The sequence below is a fragment of the Marmota monax genome, unplaced genomic scaffold, assembly GCF_021218885.2.
Source record: "Marmota monax isolate L192 unplaced genomic scaffold, Marmota_monax_Labrador192_F-V1.1 WCK01_AAM20220418_F8-fsc00014, whole genome shotgun sequence".
In the NCBI taxonomy this organism is placed as follows: Eukaryota; Metazoa; Chordata; class Mammalia; order Rodentia; family Sciuridae; genus Marmota; species Marmota monax.
In genome coordinates, this window is record NW_026695222.1 from 24,031,032 (window position 1) to 24,057,081 (window position 26,050).

At 53.6% G+C, this 26,050-nt stretch overlaps 1 protein-coding gene across 5 annotated transcripts; it reads right to left on the reverse strand.

Annotated features, from left to right (window-relative positions):
• Nucleotides 1-54: 54 nt before the first annotated feature.
• Nucleotides 55-23,503, reverse strand: Ada (adenosine deaminase). Of its 5 annotated transcripts, none has more exons than XM_046432948.1 (12): nt 23,345-23,503; nt 13,205-13,266; nt 10,070-10,192; nt 6,386-6,529; nt 5,592-5,707; nt 4,253-4,380; nt 3,619-3,690; nt 3,431-3,532; nt 2,932-2,996; nt 1,445-1,574; nt 789-888; nt 55-361 (listed from the first exon to the last, which is right to left on the reverse strand). In XM_046432948.1, the coding sequence occupies exons 1-12, from the start codon at nt 23,375-23,377 to the stop codon at nt 348-350; spliced, it is 1,089 nt and encodes a 362-aa protein (XP_046288904.1). In that variant the 5' UTR covers nt 23,378-23,503; the 3' UTR covers nt 55-347. The 5 variants fall into 5 exon arrangements, with proteins under 5 accessions (XP_046288904.1, XP_046288903.1, XP_058431601.1 ...); XM_046432947.1 differs by having other exon boundaries at nt 55-364; XM_058575617.1 differs by lacking the exon at nt 55-361 and having other exon boundaries at nt 376-888.
• Between the last annotated feature and the right edge of the window lie 2,547 nt (nt 23,504-26,050).

Here is a 26,050-nt window from a genome sequence, read left to right on the forward strand (position 1 = left end):
TCCTACTATCAGGTCACCCGCCCGAGACCACAGCAGCACACACCACAGGCTGTGTGATATCAGACACCAGCTGCTTTATTGAGCACCAGATTTTCAGGAAATATTGCCTTAGGGGGAGGGTTTCAGAATCATCCATGCCATTGGCAAGGGCCCTGGCCCCTGGCCAAGGCACATAATCAGAAGAGAGATGCATCCATGCCGAGTTCTATGTTTATACAGGCTTGAGAGCATCAGTAGCTTTAAAATCCGTCTTCCTGGAAGGATTACAGGTAAGAAAGTTGCTTGATCCCAGAGTTGTGAAGACTCCATCCACAGGGTGAGGGCTTGGAGAGCGGGCCATGCTGTCTTCAGGGGTTCTGCCCTGCTGGTCAGGTCAGAGAAGCAGAAAGATCAGGCCAACACTCACAGTCCCTGGATACTGTAAAACTCAGAGAACTCCAAAACCAGGAAGGAGCTCCCTTCTTTAGATGGCAAAGAGAATAAGTAGATGCCTTTCCAAGGCCACAGGAAGGAGGGAGCAGAATGAGCCAGGATCTGGTCCAAAACTCCTGGGCTTTGGCTTTAGACAGCCTTAGAGATGCCTGGAGTTTGGGACTGGCCTTCACAAGTCTGCCCTTGGGCTGGCTCTACAGAAATAAACCCATCAGTTGAAGCTGTCACCAACCCTGGCCCAGGAGCCAGGCACTCATTGCCCATTCTTTTTATTGCCCGAGAGAAGAAGGGTTCTTAGTAGAAGTCACAGAAAGTTGTAGAGCTAGGGTAAGGCAGTTGCCCAGATAGGAGCATACCAGAGGCAGGTGGCAGCATCTTGTAGGCTCTGTAGAGCTGGTCAAGGAGCTCCTTCTTCTCATCCTCTGGGAGGAAACTGGACTTCGCTGCATTGATGTTCTAGAAGGGCCAGGGTGACAGACCATATAGAACCAGACAGCAAGGAAGGGAGCCCTTGGCAACCTACTGGTAATCCATCCTCCTTAGAGCATGGGCAGGGAAGCTCAGGGGAAGGGCTTGTCCAGGGTCACATGGCAGCAAGTGGCAGAGCAGAGTGTTCTTAAAGTGGCACTACATGATACAGGATGTGCGGAGAAGGTTGGAGACTGGGAGATCCTTGGAAGTGTGGGGCCAGAGACCCTTGCAGGGAGTAATGGCATCACGTCCCCAGATCCCGGGCTCAGCCTGGGATCTAAGAACACATTTCTACAGCTAGGCACACCATTCTGGGGAAGGGAATCTTTGAAGATGCTCGGCCCAAGCAGAGGCTAAACCCAAGACTCCACCACCAAGGTGTCCCTCTGCAGAAGGCAGCTGGCAGTAGGCTTGGCTTATGGTGGACTCCCATCAACAAACCCACTCCCACCCCCTGGGGGGTCCCAAGCCCTGGACATGACCTGCAGGCCTTACAAAGCCCTGAGGCCCAGGGCAAGAGTGACAGCTCACAACCACTCACCAGTCGCTTAAAATCCTCCTCGGTGAAGCCCATGTCCCGTTTGGTCATGTGGTAGTCAGTGTCCAGGGTGGACTTGAAGATGAGCGGGTCATCTGAGTTGAGTGAGTAGTTGGCCTGGTCGTTCTTGAACCTGGGGTGAGGGAGGGAGAAGAGCCTCCTCACTCTCCTGTGAATGGTCCCTGCATATTGGTTCCCAGCCCCCACTGATCGTCACAGCCTTAGACCTGAAGGAGCATATTCTGGTAGAGTAGGAAACACATCACAGAGCTCAGGGGACTTTGTCCAAAGCCACCTAACTAGCAACTTTAGACCCTAATGTATCCCATCAGTCCAGCCAGGCAGAGGAAGGGCCTGATGGGAGAGCAGGGAGAGTGGGGGCTGGGGCGCTGAGAAAGCAGTGGCCCTCCAGCCACCATCCTCCTGCCCATGCTCAGGGACGGTGCTCCACACCCTTCCCCAACCAGTCCTCAGTCCCCTCCCTCCACTCCCCTGTTGGCAGCATCCCTGACCTGACCCCTGCCTTATTAAATGTAATGGAGTTTTCCTAGCTGTTCCCTTATTTGACTTCTTTTTTAGTTTTTAGTTTTTTAATACCTTTGTTTTATTTATTTTTTTATGTGGTGCTGAGGATTGAACCTCGCAGGTGCTAGGCGAGTGCCGTACCGCTGAGCCACAACCCAGACCCCCTTTTGTAGCAGAATTTGATACTACTTGAAGTGCTTTCCCTAGATTTTTGTTGACACTTTTGGTTTTCCATCTACCTGTGTCTTCTTCCTGCCCCTTGAATCCTCCTGGGTTCTCTCCTAGCCTCTGGCTCCACGATCTCCTGGTGTCTTTGCTTCCCCTTTAGGCACCATGACTGTGCAGATGGCTCCTGAGCCTTCGTAGCCTGCGGGCTGTCTGCCCACATGCCCCGGGAAGCCCCTACTGGGGCATCTCGACTCCAGATTCCCAGGGCCAGCTGGGGACCCTCGCCATCACACACTCCTTCCCTTCACTAAGCGTGGCAGGCAGGCCAGCACTGGCCGCCATAGTCACTCTGAGTTATGGCTGTCCTCATCCTCCTCAAGGGAAGGCAGCTTGGATCTCTGACACCACTTGCCAGCACTCAGTCACAGGACAGAAGGGCTTTGGCCTGAGAGCAGGGAAAGTGGAACCAAGAGCACCCCGAGGCCCCAGGAGCAGCGTACACAGGCAAGACTGACCTTGGAGGCCCAGGAAGAAGAGAGTGGAAGTTTTCCTCCAGGTTGTGCGTTTTCTGCCATGACTGGGGGAGCTATGGGCCCCAGCTCTGCCAGAGGGTAGGTGGGTGACCTCAGCCAAGTTCTAGCACATCTGAGTTCCAGGTTCCCCGTGTGGAAGGTAAGGACAGCTAAGCTGCTTCCCAAAGGGATCCCACAGCGTGGGCCGGTCCCCAGCCCTGCACTGCCTTCCCATCCTTGGCTTCCCAGGAACAAAATCAAATGGATCCCAGGACTAGACCTCACCGAATGACTGCGTGCTCCGTGTTTGGATTCCAGGCGCCTGTGAGGTAGCTAGACCAGGGGCAGACCTGCAAGAGCAGGTTCGTGGCTGGCAGGCAGCCCCAGGCTGTGCCACCCTGTCCCTGCACCCTGGGGTGGCCAGGGTCACCATTCTTGCTGGTCTCCGTGTGGCTGAGCCCTACAAACCCTCCATGCCTAGCACTGGAACACCCACTGGCCGCTCCTGCCGGCTAGTCTGCTCCTCAGCTCTTGAGACCCTCCTGGCTTTCTTTCTTTCTTTCTTTCTTTCTTTTTAAACCACTGTTTTGCATTTTTTTAAAGAACTTTATTTAAAAATTTTTTAATGTGGTGCTGAGGATCGAACCCAGTGCCCCACACATGCTAGGCAAGCATTCCACCACTGAGCCACAACCCCAGACCTACTCTCCTGGCTTTCTATTGCTCTGTCCAGGAGGGGGTGGGACAGCCAAGGCCGGTTCCCCCTACCTGCTGGCCCCCTCACCTCAAAGTGCATGTTTTCCTGCCGCAGCCTGTTGTAGAGGGCCTCATCCTCCAGGGTGTGGTAGCCATGTCCCAGCCTCTCGGTCTTGAGTGTGTCCACAGCCTGTGGAGCAGCAGATGGAGCTGAGTAGGGAGAGAGGGTGGCGGGAGGCAGGGAACAAGGGCCACTCCAGGGCCAGTGGCTCTCACCTCTCGGACCACCTCTGCAGAGCCCACCTCTCCGGCATGGACGGTGCGGTGGATGCCGCTCCTTACCGCCTCCTGGAAGGGGAAGAGCCAGTCAGGGGTGGCCCACAGGCCCACCCTTCGCTGCACTTTGGGTTTGAGTATGGGCAGGTTGAACTGTCCCCACCACCAGGCTTGGCTGCTTCTACAGCACTGGGCAGCCTGGTCTTGATTCCCCCAATCACCATCTAAGTGCTTGTGGCTCTCAGTTCTTCCACAGTTACCATGTGTCGGGAACTGTTTGAAATGGTTTGTATAAACCATCTGAGAGTCATAGTATTATAACACCCAACTTACCAAGGGGAAACAAGCTCAGAAGAGCTAAGTAGCAGGACAAAGGCCAACCAGCAAGTGTGAACCAAGGAAACAGTGACTCAGAGAAGAGACAGTCTTGCCCCAAAGTCACACAGCAAATCATAGGCAGATGCAGGTTTAAACACAAGATTTCAGTGCTACATAGGACTTTGCTTTATACCCAATCCCAAGCCCCCAGCCCAGCCAAGACACATTTAGGGATGCAGCAGGCCCCACACTCCCCATCTGTGTGAGTTCTTCCTACAAGCTCACCCAGGGCCAGCCTCCCCTTCCACGGGCCCACCTCGTAGGCCTCCACATGCCCCGGGAAGTAGCTGCTTCCTTTGATGGTCTCATCACCAGCCAGGTCGATGGCCACCACAGTATGATGCTGGTACTTCTTACACAGCTCCACCACTTCCAGGGACCAGTCTGTGGCGAGACGCCCACCAGGGCTCCATCAGCAGCATGGTGGAGCGGGATCCCTCAGCCCTCCTACCTGCTGTCCTATGCACCCATCGGAGGCTAGCACAGGACGAAGATCCCAGTGTCTTGTCTCAAATCCTGGCTGCTGAGTCAACCACATGGCCTTTGTCAAATTGCACTGCTCCGCGCCTCGGACTCCTCCCTTCCCAGAGAACCCACCACCTCTGCACAGGGGCCTGGTGAGGCTTTGCCGAGGCCATGTATAAAGTACCAAGGACAGAGTCTGAGCTGTTCCCCCACTCAATGCCAATCAGTCCCCCCAATTAAAGGGGATGACACAGAGCTTAACATTGTATCTCCAATGCAACTCACACTGGTATTGCCAGCCATACCACGAATGCATGAGTTACCCTCAGCCTGTCGTCGTTTTGTTATGTTGACAAAGAATAAATGAACACAAGCTTCAGAACCACACAGTTCTGGATTTAACTCAGGGCTTTGTGCCTTCCTGAGGGGCCAAGAGGCTTCGCCTTTCTCTGCCTCGGTTTCCCATCTGTCAGATGGGAATAAACCACGGTAGTCCCACCTCAGAGCTGCTGCAAGGGCTAGAGACAAGGCATGTGAATCGCTGCCCAGGGTGGGCCCTGCAGGTTGGCACTGACCCTTGGCTTTGTTCCCACAGATTCTTACAGTGGAGGGATGAGACGAGCATGATCCTCTTGTGATAACATGTCACTGAGGCCCAGGGAGGTGATGTGACCTGCCTGCCTAAGGGCACACGATGGGGCTCTGCTCCAAGAAGCTAAAGCCCTAAAGATTTGATCAGGTTCAGGGACAAGGGTGTCCTCTCAGCAATCCCAGAAATCAGGCCCATGCAAGGGTTCTGTGGCCTGGACAGGATGAGGCTGGGCCCACAGGGTCTCATGGGAGAACTATGGGCTGTTTATTTTCAATTGTTCAGGCTCCTCTGGTTTTGAGCTTTCTGCAGGTCATATAATTGTCAAGGTCTGGTCTTCCTGGGGAGGAGGGTGTCACCAGGAAGTTCGGAGCCAGCCTAGGAGGCCTCTGGAGCCTTTGGGAGCTCCAGGACCCTGCTGATGTGCTCATGGGATACCATGGGGTAGGGGCACAGAGGAGGCCATGTACGGCCCCATGGCCAAGCAGAAGGTTGGGGCCAGGGTCAGGTGGGCAGCTGGGCAGGCACTGATGGTACTCACTGGGCTGGTGGCGCATGCAGCACAGGATGGATCGCACCTTGACCCCGAAGTCTTGCTCCCCCTCCTTCAGGCCCTGGCCCACTATGTCCACCACTTCATCTGGGGTGAGGTCCCCTCTGTGTGGAAAGGAGTAGTGATAGCCTGAGGCAGAGGGAAGGCCTGGGATAGCCCCTACCGAGGGGTGGGGAGTCTCCCCCACTGCCCACTTCCTCTGAGGAAAGACTCACAGAGATGACCCTGAGCCCCAGCACCCCCTGCCAGCCTTCTTAGAGCAGTCTGGGCACTTCTAGATCCCGGTGTGGGGGTGCGGGCCACCCCTCTCCACCTCTGGATGGAAATAGAGCATGACGAAGCTCAGCCTGGGGATTACTGCCTTCCACGGGGATCAGAATCGAGGCTCTGAAGGTGGGGCAAGCGGGCTTGATGATGTCACTCTAAATCCCCGGGGGCCCAGTGTGGGGGAAGAACAGGCCAGACTCATTCCTACTAGGGGACTGAGCAGGACCCTTAGAGCTGCTGGCTAAGTGGGTTAGCCTGCCCTGACAGCAGGCCTGCATCCAGAGCCATGGGCGTGAGACACAGCCAACACTTTTGTCCAGAGTAAATCATGAACCTCCAGGTGAGGGAGGGGGACCATATCTCTATGGCCACGTTAAGCCCATCTTCATGAGGCCATGGATCAAGACCAAGATCAAGTTCAGGAGCTCCCAGTGGTCCTGCCCTCTGACCTCAGATTGGTGGCATAGACACCCTCAGCCCAGCCCCCCCCCCCCCACTCCAGGGCTGTCACTCACTCAGCCTGGTTCCAGGGAATTGGTTCCACTTTGGAGTTGGCCAGCAGGTGTGGGCTGTAGCGCACCTCCACATACACCACGCCCTCTTTGGCCTTCATCTCCACAAACTCATAGGCAATTCTTTTGATGGCTTCTCTGGAGCCTCTGGGAAGGGAAGAACAGGGTTGGGACCAGCCCCTTGGGAGCTCCAGGAACAAATGAAGCTGACCCCAACCTTTTCTGGCCCCCAATCCCTCATTCCCCAGCTGCAAGCTCTGGGCGTCTGCTGGGTAGGATCCCAGACCTGCAGCTCTACTTCCAAGCCACGCCTACCCTGGTTTCACCCGTGGCTGCTGGCTGGCCTGTCTCCATGCTTACCTTGCACCCCACTCTCCACACAGCCTCTGGAGCAAGCTTTTGAAAATGGAGCCGGGGCTTGGGTGCAGCTCAGGGGTGGAACACCTGCCTACCTTCCCCCAGGCCCAAGGTCCATTCCCAGCACCACAAAGACAAAAAGGGAACCAAAGCATATTGCTCCTCTCCTCCACCAAGGTGGCTTCCGTCTCCTGAGTGAACTTCAAATTCACACCCAGGCCACAGGTACGATTGGCTCTTGCCAGGCTTCCCAGCGTCTTCCTTCTCACCCATTCTCTGAGGCCACCAGATCTTCTTTCTGGCCAAGGGCAGTCAAACTTGGTCATTTCCACTTCAGGCCTTTGGGTAGCAGACCCCTCCACCAGAGGGCAAGTCCCCTGCCCTGGCCCATCCTGTAATTTTTCCCTCCTTTTACAGCATCCTGGCCTGAGTGGCCTTCCCTGACCACCAGCTTATAGGAGGGTCCTCTGTCAATCTTCACCCCTCCCCTTGGCTTCATTTTTCTCCACAGGCCTTATCACACTTGAGATTATTTATCACATGGCTTTTAGAAGCCACTCCTGTCTCCCCTACTAGAATCTAGTCTCCATAAGCTACAGGAGCCTGAGAATTGGTCATGGACTTATCTGCTGTGTGACTCTGGTTAGTCACCCTCTCTGACACATCAAAAGTTATCATGAAGACAGATGAGCTCAATATCAATATCATACCTAGGCCAGTGCTTGGAGCAGAGCCCACAAGTGCTAAAAGTATTTTGGTGGCTGCTGCCGAGTATTGGCTCCAGAAGTGAGGCATAAACCCACCTGCAAGGGCCTTCGTGAGCATTGACCAAACGCCAGAGAACTGTGCCTACCTGGAAGTTTTCACCAAAAAGAGTGGAACATAAGGGTTACTAAGGGAAGGTCAGGGCCTGAGAGCCCAGATGGGAAGGTGTGCCCTGCCTGGGAGGAGGGGTCCTGAAGGCAGAGGAGGCAGGAAGCTGGCTCCTCCGGGGACAGGCCAGGGCCCTGGGCCTCAGACCTGCCCTAGGGAGGAGGCTGCTCGCTCGCCCCCACACACCTGGCCACTGCCCCTCCCCACAGCTGTCACTCATTCGTTCCCCAAGAGGGTGTTGAGTCCCAGCACTGTGGCCACATGGTCCTAGGCCCTGGGTGTGCTGTGGGCAGGAGGGGAGGTCCCTGTCCCATAGAGGCCGCTATCCAGCAAGAGGCCGGCCAGCAAGGGTGTGATGCGCAGTAGGCCCCACGGCTGCCAGTTCTACAGACACCAAGAAAGCAGAAAAGGCCACTGTGACTCTCAAGACTGTAGTCAGGGAAGGCCTCACTGAGAAAGGGACATCAGAGCTGAGATGTGAAGAAGGTTGAGTTCTAGGCAGAGGGATCAGCAAGGGCAGAAGTCCCAGGTCACAGTGTGCCTGGTGTCCAAGGACAGGGGAGGACTAAACAGGGGACGTGGTGGGGTGAGGGTCAGGAGGTAAGGATCCAGAGCACACAGGCTGTGCCCTTGACAGGGGGCCCTTGGCTTTTACTCCAAAGGACACAGAAGACAGGGAACTGGGGCAGGGAAGGGGCTTAGATGTGAAAGGGTCAATGAGACTTCTCTGGCACTGTCCCATGCCCACCTCTGGACCCTTTTCATGGCTTAATAATGTCCCCACCGACTCATTGATTCAAGACAGGCAAAAAGGAGCCTCAAACCCCTCCCTGAACCCAGGCCCCGGAAGCCAGCCTCCGCCTCACAACACAAGGCCCTGAACTGAGGAGAGAAGCCCTGGATTCATGGCATGCTGGCCTTTGACCCCATGTCTTCTCTGGACCTGTTTCCCTGGGTCTAGATAGGGTCCAGATGGGGCTCTCTGTCTGTCATCTGTGGTGGTGGCATGGGGTCAGGGAGGACAGACTTTCAGGGACCATGCAGCTCTGGACAGATGGTATCTAACAGTCTGCCCAACTCAGGCCTCCAGGTACTTGGGCCTCTTCTGTCTAGTGAGATGGGAGCTGCCCAGTGGCATGGGAGATGGTGGCCTCATGAGGCACCACAGTGTGGGCCGGAGCTCTGCTTGTGCACCTGTGTGGTCGGCATAGGGGTATTGTGGGGAGAAGAGACACATGTCCCTGCATGTCTGCTCACCAGGCCATGGGCGAGGGCAGAGGTACCTTCAACACTGAGCCCAGAGGCTTCCAGCAAGGAGTCAGCAGCCTGGGCCCACCTCGGCCTTCCCTGGATTCTGCGCTCCGTCTTGTCTCTCAGCAGCCCCTGGGCCACCTCACACACCCTCCTCTCTGGCCCATCTTGCAATACTTTCCTCAAATCTAGCATGATGTCCCACACCTGTGTCCCTCACAGATGGCCACCCTTCCACCTTTAGGAAGCTTCCCCAGACCACCCCACCCTGTCTCTTGTCTCCTGAGTCTACAGGACTGAGTACTAAGGCAGATCCTTGCCTGCTGTGGGGCCCTCTCCTCGGGCCAGGAGGTCTGAGGCATGACCAGAATGAAGATTGAGGCATGACCAGGGTGAGAATTGGAGCTTCTCCCTGGCCAGTTCTGTGGTCCTGACAAGCTCCTTCACCACCCAGAGCCTCTGCAAATGAGGGCCATGTTTACCTTGCAGGACTACTGACAACTTACAAAGTCAAACCCAATTCTGTAAGCTGTACATGTATTATACTCTTCTTTGCCTAAGAGATTTCTGCTGTTAAGAATGGAAGCAAGTCAGGCACAGTGGCACACGCCTGTGGTCCCAGCTACGCAGGAGACTGAGGCAGGAAAATCACAAGTTCAAGATCAGCCTGGGCAATTCAGTGACATCCTGACTCAAAATTTATAAAAGGTTGGGAATGTAGCTCAGTGATAGAGTGCCTCTGGGTTCTACCACTAGTTCTGCAAAAAAAGAAAAAGGAAGCAATGAGAGCTACACTACACAGGCCCCAGTGCCTGGTGTCTACAGAGGGAGTAATTATCTTCCAATCTTCCAAGTGAGAAGGATTTGCTGAGGACAGTGCTGGGTCCCTTCCAAATGCCAGCCCTATTATACACATGGGAAAACTGAGGCCCAAAGAAGGTAACTGCCCAATATTGCTGTTACTCCACCCCAGAGTCTGAGATTAGCATCAGCGTTCTTAACTCCCATATTCTGCCACTTTTTTGTAGACATTGCAGGCATTTCCATTCATCACATCCACTTTTCAGAAGGGACAACCAAGGCCCAAAGACATTGGAGAGATGTGTCCAAAAGGCCCCTCTGTGGTTCCCAGAGGCTGAGGGCTAGACCTGGTGCTAGGCACAGAGATGCACACTGCCCTGGGTCCCGTGGGTTGGGCTGACTCACGCGATAGCAGGCATGTAGTAGTCAAACTTGCTCAAGAACTCTGGCAGAGACAGGGGCTTGTCCATGCCAATGATGTTCTGCAGCTCCTCTGCCGTGTTAGCTGGGAGGGCGATCCCTCGCTTCCTGAGAAGAAGACAGTGAGGGTGGAGGATCCAGCCAGGCCTGACGGGGTGGGATGGAACACTCCACTCGGAGCCTAGCAGGAAACCCAGGGACTCTCCATCCAACTCCTTCCCTCAGACAGATGGGAAAACCGAGGTCCAGCCCCTAGAGAATCAGGACTGGAATTCTTCCCAGACCTTCTGGCCCTAAGCCAGGGGAAGTCAGCAGATCTCAAGAGTGACAAGCAGGGGTTGAAGTCTCCATGTCACATACCTTCCTCGTCCCTGCTGGGCCAGCATCTGCAAGTGCCAGGACCAGCCCAGGACTTCTTCCCAAGCCCCAGGAGTGACTAGAGCCAGCTGGTCCTGTGCCCAGGCAGGGGTTATCAGGGGCAATAACTGCAGCCTCACAATGCCTGAGGCAGGAATTGGGGCAGGACTTCCCCTTCCACCCTCCTCCTGGATGGCACATCAGAGTGGCCTGCCTGGTCTAGCACACTAGGAGGGGGTGTGTGGCAGCTCCTGAGGTAGAAGGTCTCAATGAGCTGGCCATCCAGTGTAGAGCTCTGTCCCCTCCTTCCCCCAGCTCCTGGCACAGGCTGGATCTTGGCAACCTGCTGAGAATACCCCTGTTGCTCAGAGCCCCCTTTACCCAATGGTGTCCCTGCCCCCCTGTGACTATGGGAAGGTGGTGCCAGCTCAGGGCCGCCTCCTTCTGCACGTGCTCCTGCCTCCTTCTCCTGTCCCACCCGGACCCTGGCACAGGGCTCATCCTAGGCTTCAGTTTCCCCACTTTTAAGAAAAAAGGGAGAGGGAGAGAGAGAGAGAGAGAGAAAGAGAGAGAGAGAGAGAGAGAGAGAGAGAAAAGTGACAACCAAGGAAATGCTTCCAACACGAGAGAGAAAACAAGAGCAGATAAAAGTCACTCAGGGAACAAAGCAGAGAAGAGGACATACAAAAAAATCTAGAGGGAATGTCCTTAGGGAGTTGAGAAGATGCTGCATCCTTGAAATAAGATTTTTTTTTTCAAGGGACCTCAAGGGACTGGGGAGGTGGCTCGGTGGTAGAGTGCTTGCCTATCACATTTGCGTCACTAGCACTGAAGATGCCTATTCTTACAACTGCCTATTCTCCAAGCCCCTGTGAATATGCCCCTTCCTATCTGGTAGCCTTAGTTCCCTATGGGGACCCAGTAGGCACTGTCCAGGTCAGGTGGGTGCCCACCAGCCTGCCAGTCAGCCATCTATGGCTGTTTACTGTAAGGGACAAGGTGACTCTGTGTGGTCCTGGTATATAGAGGACAGATGCCTGGCACCCTATGATAACCCCCAGTGTCCAGTCTCCCACTGCTGGCCAGCTTGCCCCAAGGTCACCTCCATAGGTCCATGTCCAGTTACTGGCCCCTACAGAGCCTGTGGGTGAACGAGCCGTCAGACTGTGTGAAGACAATGACTTTGATGGTGGCCTTGACCAGGAGATGGGGAGGCCAGAGTGGACACTGGAGGCATCTGTACACAGTTGGGAGGTTATTCCCAGGGCCAAGGGAATAACCTAAGCTTCAGTTTCCCCACTTTTAAGATAAAAGGGACAAGAGAGAGACAGAGACAGCAACAGGAAGAGAGAGTGGCCAGGTTCGGAGTGGTGCTTTGGAGAAAGCTGACAGGTCGTGAAGGAGACTGAGAAGAGGTGAAAGAGGCCCCTGGAGAAGACGGAAGGAGGCCAGAGCTGAAGGAAGAAGAAAGGGTGAGAAGAGAGTCACCGAGACAGGAGACACCATGGGTTGGATCTGCAGGCCACAGGCCAGTGGCTCCCCCTTCCAGCCCTGCCAACTCCACAACCACATCCAGGCCCCTGTCTGCTGACTCCAGGCCAAACTCCAGCTGGCACCTGCCCACCCTCTCTCCGGGTCCACAGAGGTGGCAGTGGCAGGAGACACGGGAAATCAGATCAGCCGCCATACTGACTCCTCCCTCCGTTTCCCCACCACCCTGCCCCTGCACTCTGGCCTTCATGCTTTCGCTAATGAGCGCTCTCTGACCCCTTCACAGTGGTGATTAGATTCAACCTCATTGTCTCACCGAGGACCCCTCTGGGGCTCTGTGGCAATAGTTGGCAGCGCCAAGTTGGCAAAGGGCAGGCAGAAATAAGCCCAAGATTCACTCCACTCGCTGCAGCCATGAGGTGCTGATTGATAACACAATCGTCCTGAGCTGTTTATGGGTGGGAGGCCCTGAGCTAAGTGGATTTTCCTGTGCTACCTCTCCAAAACCTCCAGCTGCATGTTTAATGGTGGGGGACATGGATTGGGGTCCACCTCCTACTCAAACCTCTGCCCTGAGTTTACCAGTCAAGCTATTGCACTTGCCATGGCTCTGTGTCCTCACCTATGAAGTGGGGCACCAGAGTACCCACCTCACGAGAGGATGAGGCAGAGCGCTGAGGAGTGGGTGGAGCACCAGCAATGCCAGTGTGCCCGTGTTACACAGCTGAGGAAATCACACCAGCAGCCTCCCAGGCAAAGGGTCACCGGAAGAACACCAAGGTGGAGGAAGCGGCTCACCAGAACAGTCTTGGGGAGGTGGAAGAGGTGCTCCCGAGTCAGGGACAAACTCTCAAGGGCCACTAGTTCTCTCCTGAGGGGCAGGTGACTGGACACCTGAGAGGATTCTAGTTTACAGGATAGAACGTGCAAGTTTAGATCCAGAGCTGAACTTTTGAAGATCATGGGGGAGAACTGAGTCCTTCCAGCTCCAAACAGTGAGTGGGCAGCAAACAGGTGAAGGATGCAGAGAGGAGTGGCGGGATGGGGGCATCTCCCAGACAGCTCCAGAAGGAGGCCCTACCTGACCTTAACCCATAGAGGCCAAGTGCACAGAGAGAAAATGTCTCCACAGACCACCTTCTTCTGCCCATGGGCTGGCTTGATTACCACAAGGATCCATAAAAAGCAGTGACCCTGGACTTTTCTAGGAAATTTTGAGGAGCCGTGGACTCCCTCAACCTCTGGGGAGGCAGCTCCTGGCTATGGACTTACCTGCCGTAGTATAAGATGGTTTCAGGCTTGATGGCTCCATCCAGGTGGACATGCAGTTCTACCTGCAAGGGGCAGAGGGAAGAGAGAGGGAAACACCCATGGGTGCCTGAATAAACTTTCAGGGGTTGTTAACATCAACCATGAGGACCACTGGCCACCACTGCCTGGACACTGACTGACCACATGCTTTGAATTAACCCTCACCATGGGGTGGGCTCAGCTGCTATCTCTCTTTCACAATTGAGGACACTGAGGTTCAGAGAGGTTAAATTTCTTGTCTGAGGCCATGGAGCAAGCAATGTCAACAGGCATCTGACCCAGGGCCCTACTCCTAACCCCAGCCAGGCAATGGCAGAGCCAGTTCCCAAGATTGTGCTCTTAACCACAAGGCCAGCCAGTGGGAACCCTTGAGCCCCAGCCACCTCTCAGATAGCTCCTACTCTCAGCCACCTCACTAAACCAAATCCAAGTTCAGCAGAGAGGGCTAAGGACTACAGATACCACAGTGAGAACCTGTAACACATTTAAAAGTTCAGGCTCCAAGTTGGGGGATTGATATTCAGCAGCACGAGGTCTTTCTAGTACTCTAGGTAGGGTACTGGATACTTGGTGGTCTTGGCGATCACTCCCCATGGACTCAGTCTCATCTCACATCTTGTACACAAAGCCAAGACACAAGCCAGCAGGGGCTTGGAGACCACCCATCTGGCTTTACACCTAGTGCTGCTCCATCTCTGGCTGTGGGACCTCAGACAAGGTGCTTGATATCTCCTAAGCCTCAGTTTCCTCAATTCAAAAACAATGGGACTTGACACCGCCTTGTCTAAGAAAAATTGTAAGGACTTATAAAAGACATTGTGGCACTTAGGTATGGCCCCAGGGGAACAGCCCCTGCCTTTCAACCAGGGCATTCACTGTGAGCTGGTAAGAGGCATGGAAGGTGCCGGGAGACCGTGGGCTAAGGGACTTTGCCTATTCCAGGTCAGAGAGAAAACTTCCCAGGCCAGAGAAGAAGAAGAAAAAAAAAATCCCCACTGACATCTCCACCAGAAAAGGATCACCTCTGGAACTTGGAGGCCCAGATAAGAAAGTGAGGTGCCTTGGTGAGGAAGAGCAGCAACTAGGGAGCTGGCCCTTACAGAGGAGACTTGGCTGGGGCCCACAGGACTGGCAAGGACCAGAGATGCCAAGTCTCCTAAGGCAGGACCTCAGGGTGCTCAGATCTCTCCTGAGGTCTTCCACCTGGTGAGGAACAGCAGTCCTCACACCCAGACTTGGAGTCAAGTTAGCTGTTGGGTCCCTGACCAAATAATTTAATTCCCACCCCTGGCTAAAGCACACTCAGCATTATGACCCTGTAGCCCAGAGATCTGCCAAGCAGCTGTGTGACCTAGAGCAAGTATCCTCCCCTCTCTGAATCTCTACTTTCTTATCCTTAACCCTCATAAGGCTATGGGGAAGATATAACAGAGGCAGTTATACTATTCTGAGAGCATCACGCAGTGACAGCTGGCATCCTGGCTTCTCCATTCACTTCCCATGTGACCTGAAGAAAGTCACCACTCTCTGCATCTCCATAACCTCATCTTTCAAATGGGAAGAACATTATACCTTCCTCCTAAGGCTTCATGAGGTCAACCACATTAATGCACCTGGAGCACCTGACACACAGCGACACACAGCAAAAGGTAAACATGAGTCCACCGCCACCTTTCACTAAAAAACAGTGCCAGGTTAGATGGCCCACACCTGGAGTCCCAACAACTCAGGAGGCTGAGGCAAGAGGATCACAGTCCCAGGCCAGCCTGGGCAACGGAGAAAGACCCTGTCTCAAAAAAAAAAAAAAAATTAAAAAGGGCTGGGGATGCAGCTGGGTTGTAGAGCACCCCAGAACAGAAAAATCAATCAATTAATAAAAATTATGTAGCATTGCTGGGTGCTAGGGGTGCAGACCAAAGCAAAAGGGATGAAGTCTTGTTCCTGTGTCACATGCGGTCCAGCAAGGGACACAGGTATCAAACCAATGTCACGTGGATACATGTGCAGTCTCAAACCAAGATGGCCCCTCAGGAAACACAAGCATAAATCCTGCAAGATAGTTCCATATTCTGAACTGAGCCCAGCTGGAGGCCAGCAGTGATGGCCTCCCAGGGAAACAGGCCCTAAGCTCCACCCGGGGGAGCTAACTAGGCAAGAGTGGGGAGGAAGGCAGGAAGAACATTCTGGGCAGACAGAACAAGAGAAAATGGGATGTATGGAGGAACTGAAGGTCAGGTTCAGAGAAGGAGGTCCTGGGAGAGGGGTACTGCAGGGCAGGACCAGCCAGGCAGGCTCTGCAGCCACAGGGAGCTGGGCTTTCTCCTGAGGCCATGGAGAAGCCATGCAGGGCTCAAAGCTGGCCAGAGGGAGAGGGTGACAGAGAGGCTTGTACCCCCTGTCATGAGGTAGACAGGGGAAAATGGGGACAGAAAGCTATCAAAGGAAACAAACACTTCAGAGTAGGCTTGGGTGGGTGGTGATTCCCACAGCCTAAAGCAGAGAGCCCTGGAAGACAGCCAGATCCTAAGGATGGGGACGGGACGTGGGGAGAGTGGCAGGGCTGGCTTGGTTCAGCCAGAGTCACCTTTGAGACATTTGAGAAAGCAGAGGCTCAGGGAAGGGAGGTCACCTGATGTCAACTGTCTCACAGACAGAGTGATACCAGGGTCAGAAGGCGCTCTGAGACCCAGGCGGGAGATGGCACCTGCAGCTGCAGTCAGAGACAGCACGTTAAGGAAGGAGAGGCTTGGGCCTAGGCCCAGGCCTTGACAGGCCAGCACTCCAGGGCTGAGCCAGGGAGGCAGAAGTGGGAGGGACAGAGTTGCCTGATGAGCAGCAGGGCCTGGCCATCGGACGTCAAGGGGAGCAGTGCCCACCAGGTCAGCATAGTGGGCTCTCGATGCTGACTCCCCTAAAGCTGTCTATAGCCCAATCCCCAGAACCTGTAAAATAGGACCTTATATGGCAGAATATGGGACTATCAAAAATCTTGAGAGAAAGTACTTTCTCTGGATAACCTGGTGGGCCCTGACACAACCTTGTGTCCTTATCACAGAGGCAGAGATATGCACCCCACAGGAAGTAGCACTGTGATCACCAAGCCAGAGACCAGTGCCAAGCCCAGGGTACTTGGTGCTGTCGGAGGCTGGAAAAGACAGAATGGGACCCCTTCCCCTGAGTCCTCAGAGGGTGAATAGCCCCGCTGCCACCCTGATTTTGGATTTCTGGCCTCTAGAACTATAAGGGAATAAATTTCTGTGGTTTTAGGCTTCCTGATATGTGGTAATTTGTTACAGGAAACACATACAGCCAGGCCTTCCCAGAAGTCAAGGGTATGCGGGCAGAAAAACACCCCTTGGTTTAAGAATGTAGACACTGGAGACCCTGGAGTAGTTTCAACCCATTAGGAGCACCAGGGGACCATTAGAAAGTCACAAATGCTCGAGCCCTAGATCACTCATATCACTATCCTGGGGGTGGGCGCAGGCCTAGCTTGTGTGTGTGTGTGTGTGTGTGTAAGTGAACAAAAGGCTCAGCTGCAGACTGAACCCAGGTCTCCTCCACCTGCTAGTTAAGTGCTGAACCTTTGAGCTACACCCCAGCCCTACTTTCTTTAAAGATCTACTCCTTTTTTTTTTTTTTGAACATGCAGTCAAGTTGAGAATAAGTGCCCTAGAGAGGCCTAAGCAGGGGCCAAATCCATACTGAACAGGGAGGGGGGAGTGAGAAAATGGAGAAATTTTTGACTATTTCATAAATTTTATCCCTGAATGGGAAACAAATGGCCTGCGAGAGGGCAGGAGGTGGATGTGGGTTCAAGAGAAGTTTGTTTTCTTTGAACTTGGCCCTAAACGTTGGTGGGGATGATGGAGGCTGAGAAATGAGAGCTGTAAGAGGCTGCTGAGAAATGAGGCTGGGGGAGGGGATCCCATGGCACATGCCTTCTAGTACAGGGGACAGGGGTCAGGCAAATGTCACATGGATAAATGTACAGGTCAAACCAAGATGGCCCTCAGGAAATACAAACATAGCCCTAAATGGAGAGCAACAGGCCAAAGAACTGAGCCCAGCTGGAGGCCAGTGGTGGCCTCCCAGGAAAGCAGGCCTCTAGCTGCAGTATGCTGAAGGATGCAGAGGAGCCAGTGAGGCCACACAGGAGAGGGAGGGGCAGGAAGATCATTCCAGGCACAGGGAACAGCACTGCAAACTCCACACAGCAAGAGAAAATGGGGCGGGTGGAGGAACTGAAGCTCAGCTTCAGAGAAGGGGGTCATGGGACAGGGGATGTTGCCAGGCAGGACCACCCAGATGGGGCTCCTGCCACCACAGGGAGTTGGGCTACTTCCTCAGAGCCTCTGAGAGCAGGGAACTCAGGCAGTGAACAGGAAAGGGGACACCGTTTGCCCCCTTGTGGGTGGCATGAAGGATCTGTGAGATGACTTCTGGGAAAAGTGTTTAAATGTCAATGCAAGAGAGAGCCAGGGCTCTCTTCACACGGGTACAGCAACTGACAATGTTCAGCGTGGTGATGGCCAAGCTCAGCTTGGAGACCACAGTGGCCTTCCCAGGGTCAAACTGATTGATGATGGTAGAGCAAGGTTGGAACCCAACTCCTCCTGCCTCTGAGCTGGAGTCCCACCCACAGGCCTCAGCCCCTCCCTGGCCCTCCTGCCAAGCCTGTGCCTGGCCTCCTGACCTCTCTGGGGAGCAATCTCACCCTCCTTTCTTGTTCTCATCTGCTGTCCTTTGGCTTATTTATATAACACATCTGTCTCCTTCCTCTGCACTCACCACAGCTGGCCCAGGAAACCTTCCCTGGGCTGAGGTGTAGCTTCAGCTCAGAGAAAAGCAGCCTCAGTTAGCAGCAGATGCTTACTATGTCTGTCTCAAGACATGCGAGCCAGCCAGGTGAGGCCCAGGGAGGAGCATTCCCACCCTGCATCACCCTAGGCCACCAGTTGTCAATGGCAGAGCCAGAGTGAGGACCCAGGTCTTGGACCCCTTGCCCAGATACTCCCAGGTCTGACTCAGGCTCCTGACAACCACAGGGTCAGAAGTTCGGGCCACAATCAGATGTCTTCTCCTTCTCCTTGGCTCTGAGCCCTCCCCCTACCCCAAAACAACTCTGTCTTGTTCTCATCCGCTGATCTTTGGCTCATTTATATAACACATCTGTCTCCCCACCCCCTCCGTGGCAGGGACCTTGTCTGTGTCGTCTTGCTGTACCCTCAGTGCTGGCACAGCACCTGGCTCTACAGAACATGCTCAAATGAACCAGTGATTGCCATCTCCTCCCCTGTGCCACGTCTGCAATGCTGGGTCCTCTCTCTGCTGTAAGGAAGGGACTGACTTCCCACCTTGGGCCTGGCAAAGAATCCAGTCAGGGCCTGACCAGCCCTGGGGACCTCAGCACTGCAGCCAGAACCTAGATGAGCCCCAGGTGCCGACTGCCAGCTACAAGCCCTTTCTTCCCAACTCTGTTCTTGACAACAAGCTGGGTGGTGCCAGGGGTCAGTGCCTCATGCCCCCATGGTCTCTCAACTGAATTTTTTTTTTGGGGGGGCAGTTCAGGAGACAGCAGCCCTGGGTCCACACACAGTTTCAGCCCTGCCTCCTCCAGGAAGCCCTTCATGCTCAGCCCACTTTGGGCTTCTGCAGCTGCTAGATACAGAGTAGAAGGTGCTGGCCGAGCAGTCCCTTGCAGCCTGGCTGAGCTCTCTGTTGCTGCCGTGAGCCTCCCCAGAGGTTTCCCAGATGGCAAGATGTGCTTTCTGCTTAAGGGAAACTATGTGGGGCCATAGCCTAGAAATGACCCAGTTACTCCCACTTTTTCGGTGACCAGACTGAGCCTCAGAGAGATCAACATAAGACTGATGAGTGTCAGAGACTAATGGATACCACGGCCAGAAATTGTTTTGACCCTAAATCCAAAAGTTTTCACTGCTGCAACAAGCCCCCCGCACCCTGCGAGGCCAGGGCTGGGTATACCATGGGAAAGTCAAGCAGCACGACTCACAACTAGGCTGCAGCTGCTGCTGCTGCTCACTAATCAACAGCAGCTAGCCCTGGCGTCCATGCTGAGCCCAGGCTTGAGGTTTGTGAGATGCATGTGGGTAAAATTCCCATCTTACGGGGAAAACGGAGGCACGGTGAAGTAGCTTATTCAAATTCCCTCGCTAATAAATGGGAGATCAGGACTCAGACCTGGGCAACCCAGGCCCTGTCTAGGGCTCAAGATCAAATCCTCAGCTCTTCTACCTCCCTCAGCTCCTAAAGCCAGATTACAGGCACCAAAACCACAGTGGCTATCTGCCCCCACAGCTGCTCTGGGACCTTGGTGCACTTAGGGGTGAGGGTAAACCTCCCTCAGCACCATCAAACTTCACCTTGGGCTCCCCCATACCACTGTGGTCTAAGGTCAGACCATACTGTCACCTTCCCCAACTTGTCCTCCCACCCAAGCATCCTGAGAGGGGCAAGATAGAAATCATCTCAGAATGCCTGGGCGGGAGGACAAGTCCTCCCAGCTCCCCCACCACACCATGCTGAGGTTGGAGGTGGAATCATGAGGCTGGCTGGCCTCCTTGCCTCCCTGTGTACCCACAGGTCAATTCCCCTCTCCAGTCCTTGTCCTTTTCTGTCAAACAAAAGGCTTTAATGAAACCCAGTCTCCTTCATTCTCCTCCCAGCAACCATCCCCATAGTAGGCTGGCTGTCCTGGTGGCCTTTTTGTTCTGACAGGTGGCTCTGGTTACTGAAAGGCACTGAGAACCAAGACAAGAGCAATCAGAGGCTTTTTCACAGGGTCACAAAGGAGTGCCATTCTGTGGGTGGGGAGGCTTTCTAAAGACCCTACAGCTAGGACACACACACCCGAGGGCCTGCCAATCACTGCAGAAGAAACACTGGCACCTCAGTTTTCCCCAAGAACCCCAGGACATTGTGTTTTGGATTTTTTGTTTGTTTGCTTTTGTTGTTGTTGTTGTTTTTGTTTTTGGTACTGGGGATCAACTAACTTGCCCAGGCTGGCCCCAAACTTATGTTCCTCCTGCCTCAGCCTCCTAAAGCCAGATTACAGGTATGTGCTCCCAAGCCCAGAAAGACATTGGTATTTTTCAATCCACTTTATGGAAGAAGTAGCTGAGGTTCAGGACTTGCCTATCTGAGGATGTAATGGTGAGGCAGGTATTCAACCCTGGTGTATCTCAAGTGCAAGGCCAAGTTGCCACCCTGATTCTAATTTCTCTGCCCACACCCTCCTTCCTCCTTCCACCCCACCCCCCGCACCTACAAAGTGGGGATGACAATGTAGCAAAACAGAAAACAGTTAATAGCATTCACTTGGATTTTAGGTCCATCTGGGTTCAAATCTAGCTTTGCTGCTTTCTGGCTGTGTGACTTTGGCAAGTTCCTCCCCTCTCTGAGTCAGTTTCCTCATATGTAAGGCTATGTGAGCATGTAATGAGTTAACATATGCAAAGCAGTTAGAACTGTGCCTGATACTGAGTAGATACTTAAGTGTGTGAAAGAAAAAGCACACTGGTGCTTCAGGTAGTCCCAATCCCTCTGCATGGGGAAGAGATAGCATAGCCCCTCCGCAGCCTGGGCGCTTCATGCCAGTCTATAGCTTCAAGGTGCTCAGATTTTGTGTAGCCTTGGGCAAGTTCCCTCATCTCTATAGGTCTCAGTTTCTTCATCTATAAATGGGGATGAAGACATCTGCCTTGTTGGTCATCCAGAATTCTGAGGAAAAATTGCCAGAGGGTACCCAAGGCCACTCACAGGACAGCCATTGTTATAATTACAGAAATGGTGTGTGGTCAGGCCTGCCCTCCAGGACAAATAACACCTGAGGACCACAGGATTTTCTAGCCCTGCTTCCTGGGAACAAAGAGTGATAAGGGACATACATCTACACCCTCGCCTCCTTCTCCAGTGCCCAGAAAGTTCTTGGGAAGCATTTGTTGGAATGATTATCAAATGGGATAGCCACATCCGAGGGCCTTGCTTCTTACAGGTGTCTGTAGACCAGAGGCAGACGTCCCAACAAGAGTCCAAATATGCAAACACTCAAAGCCAGTTGATTTGGGTGCACATGAAGTTTGAAAAGTATCACCCATGCTGCTCTCCTAAAGCTGGCCAGGTCCTGGGCCCCAGCGAGTGACAGGTTTGAGAAGCTAAAGAACCCAGCAAATGCCCCTCTCCCAGATGTCTGCACCTAGATACCAGCATCCCCATCCCCAAGGCTCCCACAAACAGAGCTCAGGAGAGGTGGTTAGGCACACAGAATTTCAAAGCCACCTTCCCTGGTCTCAAATCTCAACTCAGCTGCTTTGAACTCGGGCCTAGTTAAGTTCTCTGTGCCTGTTCTTCATCTCTAAATGGGGATGAGTCTGGCTGCTTCACAGGGTCATTGCCAGTATCCAATAAATTCTTGTAGTTACTGTGTTTAGGCTGGTGCTTGGCACAGAAAAACCAGCCCCCGGTAAGTGTCTCCTGTGATAACGAGTGGTCATACTTATTATCTGATCACCCACAGGAAGGCCCAGTCACAGCAGCTCCTTCCCTACCCTCCTGCCAGCTCAATGATACAAGATCTGTCATATATTAGACATGGCAGGTGACATGCCATCTTTACTCTCAAGCATCCAGACACCCATGCAAGCAAATGGTGCCCTATTCCCCAGATGTGGAAACTGAGGCTCAGAGGGAAGAAATGACCTGCCAGTAGGAATCAGATGAGGAGACTGGATGACACTCCAGAACAGTGAACCACAGTATGAGGCCTCCCTATAGGACTGATACAAAAGTATGACCAGAGTCAAATTGGTGCACATACCAAACACTATAGAAGTGTCACCTGTTATTGGCTCCATAATTTCCATTTCACACCCAATTGAGGGGCTTCACCCTTATTGCCTTAGATTCACATCAGGGTATGGTGGTTCGAAGCCCAAGGGTAGAGGGAATCTAAAGCATAAACATTTTAAAAATAAAAAATAAATGCTTTCAAAGGCAAAAGGCACTGATGAGCAGCAATGATGGGCTGGGGCTTCAAGACAAGACGCTATGGAGGCCTGGGTTGGGGCAGTAGGGCTGTCCCGACACTCCTTACTTCTGACAGGGTGTAGCGGAGCATTTTCTCTGTGGTGGGGGCATCAATAATGGGGTCCAGGCCTGCCTGCTCCTGTCTCCCCACACTGTCCCCCATGATTCTCACTAAAATTTTTGTGATATCAGCTGTCCTCTCTTGGATAAGTTGAGACCAGCTGCAGTTGACTAGGTCCCCAGGCCTCTCAGTCTCAACACCCTATTGGCTGATTCGCAGGACTTGGTGGACTCCTGGGACCCGCCCCTCCCCATACAGAATCTGTAGGGCTGCAAAGCAGGCCAAGTGGACTTGGACCCACCCTGACTCCCCGCTGTTCACAAGACGCCACAAAGACCCCACAACTGGTGGGCGGAGAGAGCAGGGGCTCTCCCTTGGGGCCAGGGGCCCTGTCCTGGCCCCAGTGAATCCTACTGCAGCCCGAAGCCCAGGTTCCTCAGTCCCTTGGCCTCAGCATAGGAAGGGGCGCGCCGCGCTCGCTTCCCTCCCCTTCCTGGCTGGGCTCAGGGTTCATCCCATGGGGGCATCCACAAACCTGGGCTCCTTGGCGCGGGGAAAGCCATTATAAAGTTCACTGCTGCTTTGATCCTCAGTGCGCCCTGGCTCAAAGCTAGGTGCCTACAGACATAGACCTCAGGACTTCGATAACGCTGAGATTCAGAGACGCCAAGCCCCTGCCTACGTTCACACAGCTGCTCAGTGCTGCGACGCGAGACGCGCATTTGGCAGACGGGGAGGCTGAGACCAGAGAACAAGTCAGGGGCAGAAGCAGAACCGCAGGCGGGCCAGGGACGCCCGCGGGTCCTGGACGCTCCCTGCCTCATTGCCGCCCATTGAACACCCGGAGGCGAGCCGAGACTTGATCCTAGGAAAGAAAGCTCCCGCAAGAGCTCCGGGGTGCTTGTGGGGTGAGCACGCCTGCGGCTGGGCCCCCTAAACCCCGGGACAGATCGGGAGCCAGACCCGAACCCGGAGCCCCGGCCCGCGCTCACTTTGGGCTTGTCGAAGGTGGGCCTCTGGGTCATGGTGCCAAGCGTGCGTCCCGGCGCTGCTCCTTCCGCCGAAGGCCGGTGGGTTTCCTCTGGCTCAGTGGCAGGTCCCCTTCCCGGTGGCCCTCACAGCCGCTGCCCGCCACGCTGCTCTTTACCGGGCCCGGCCCCGCCCCGCCCGCTCCCAGGCCCCGCCCCACCCTGCCCCGCTCCTCCCCGGAGCCCCTGCCTCACCGCCGCCGCGCCCGCGCATTTCCTGGTATTCCGGACCCCGCGTTCTGGTGGGCTGTCACCGACCCGAAAACTCCTGCAGAGCCACTTGTGGGCTCGGTGGCAGCCGCCTAGCCGGGCTCTGCCTCCTTCCCGGCGCCTCCAACAATAATCCACACTTCCGCTGCTGCCTGGGCGCCTACTGTGTGCAGGCCACAGCTAGAGGCGGCCAGGTTGGGGGGGTCGGTGGGGTGAGGGGACCGGTGAGCTTCGGAAGCCTTGGAGGCTTGGGTCTACGTGCTAGATCCAAGCTCGCTGCAGAATCTCTGGACAGAACTGTGTGATTAGAGAGCTCCAATGGAGGGGTCACGGTGGAGAAGCCTCCAGGGCGTCGGGGATGAAAGAAAACCCAGGGTGGCTGGAGACCCCAGGGGACCAGGACACAGTAAGTCTGAGCAATTACCCGGAGAAACCTGCCCAGACAGAGACCTGTACCAAACGTTCACACCCTCACTGACTGTAATGGAGGCACCCTAAGGCCCATTCACAGGAGGATGAGCAAATCAACTGGAAATATCCACACCGTGGCCTCCTTTACAGCAGTGAAACTGAATGCATTTCAGCCACAGACCCCACCAGGGGCATCTGGTAGCTGGGTGTGGTTGAGCTCACCTATGACTCCAGTGAGTCTGGAGTCTGAGGCAGGAGGATTGCAAGTTGGAGGCTAGTCTAGGCAAATCCCTGTTTAAAAAACAAAACAAAAGCAAGAGAAAAACAGACATCTACTGATAGATAATGTGAGTTAAAAAAAAAAAATCCCGAAAACTACACACACTATGGTGCAATTTTTAGAATAAATAAGAGCAAGACCCAAAATATGCATATTTAGATACACTCATCAGTAAGGAAAAATATAAAGCAAAGGAAAGATAAACATAAATATTAGAAGAACACTATCTCAGGAGTGGAGCACAAAGGGCTGCTCAAGTTATTGGTAGTATTCCAGTCTGGGGTGGGATGCTGGTTTTGCTTCAAAATGGTAGATAAATAAATTAGCGAATTCATAAATAAGGGGGAAAGAGTGTGGGAGGGTATGGACTACAGAGTCAGGTGCAAAATAGATCATGAGGGGCCTGTGGGACACAGTAAGGTTTCGTCTTTCCCCCGAGAGTGCTAGGGAATCCATGAAGGGTTTTAAGTGTTTGCAAGCCAGGATCAAGCTTTTATTTGGGGGGGTGGATTTCGCCAGCTGCTCAAAGTGTGGCCTGGGAACCATCAGCATCACCATCCCAGGGGAGCTGGGTAGGAAGGGACACTCTCAGAGTCAGGCATAGTTAGTGCATGGGAAGGCTGAGGCAGGAGGATTGCAAGTTGAAGGCCAGCTTCAGCAACTTAGATCCTGTCTCAAACTAAACAAATAGAAAGGGGTTGGATACAACTCAGGGTAGAGTGCTCCTGGGTTCAATCTCCAGTACTGGGGAAAAAAATGAAAAGAAAATAAATGGACAATCTCAGACCCCATTCTAGATTTATGGAGCCACTATCAGAATGTGTATTTTAACAAGATCCCCCAGGCATTCTGTGTCCACGGCACAGGTTAAGAAGACTGAGTGCCCTTCCATGAAGGGAAGAATTCATTGTTGGAGTTCAGTTAAGAGTCCAAGACCAGAAAGGAGCAACAGCTGTGGTCTGGGTGGAAGATGGTGGTGACAGTAGGGAAGACGGGAGACTCAAGCTACATATGTTCAAGCAAAATTAGCTGGGCCTGGGCCAAACGTGGTGGCGCAGGCCTATAATTTCAGCGCCTTGGGAGGCTGAGGCAGGAGGATAGCGAGTTCAAAGCCAGCCTCGGCAAAAGTGAGGTGCTAAGCAACTCAGTGAGACCCTGTCTTTAAATAAAATACAAAATAGGGCTGGGGGTGTGGCTCAGTGGTCCAGTGCCCCTGAGTTCAATCTTCTGGAAGAAGAAGGAGAAGGAAAATTAGCTGGACCTGGGGCTGGATTGTATATGGGAATGAGAGAGAGGATCTAAAGTAATCCTTTCTATATATTGTCAAAGCTCCAGAGTCACTTTGTGAAGATCTCTCGGTATAATTCAGGATAAATATTTATGCTGCCATGCTGATAATGCCCTTGGCCCCAGCTACCCTAGGAAGTCCTTTATCCAAACCATCCCATTTAATCTGTCCAGATGCCCTGCAAAGCAGGAACTGTTTTCATTATACAGGTAAGGACACTGAGTCAGAGGGAACAACATGCCTGGCTCATACATTGTAAGTAGAATGCAGAACTGGGATTTGAATTTGAATTTAACTCTAGAATCTCCACCTAATCATCATCTCCTCATCCTGTCGTGACATTCAAGTATCTCTCCAAAATCAGTCCCACAGCTTCCTGGCATGTTCCTAAAACCCTGGTCAACCTGGATGACTTGCAGTTAGTTAAAGGGAGTTCTTTGCTGTTCCCCTCAGTGCGAGGTTGAGTCTAATTTCCTTCCTC

What these genes read in the sequence shown, in the direction of transcription:
- Ada (XM_058575616.1), bottom strand. Translation starts at nt 23,377, where the DNA reads ATGACCCAGAGGCCCACCTTCGACAAGCCCAAA. An exon ending in TACTACATGCCTGCTATCGC is followed by an intron (nt 6,530 to 10,069) that starts GTGAGTCAGCCC and finishes TTCCCTTCCCAG; the next exon opens with AGGCTCCAGAGAAGCCATCA. An exon ending in AGGAAAACATGCACTTTGAG is followed by an intron (nt 2,997 to 3,430) that starts GTGAGGGGGCCA and finishes CTGCTCTTGCAG; the next exon opens with GTCTGCCCCTGGTCTAGCTA.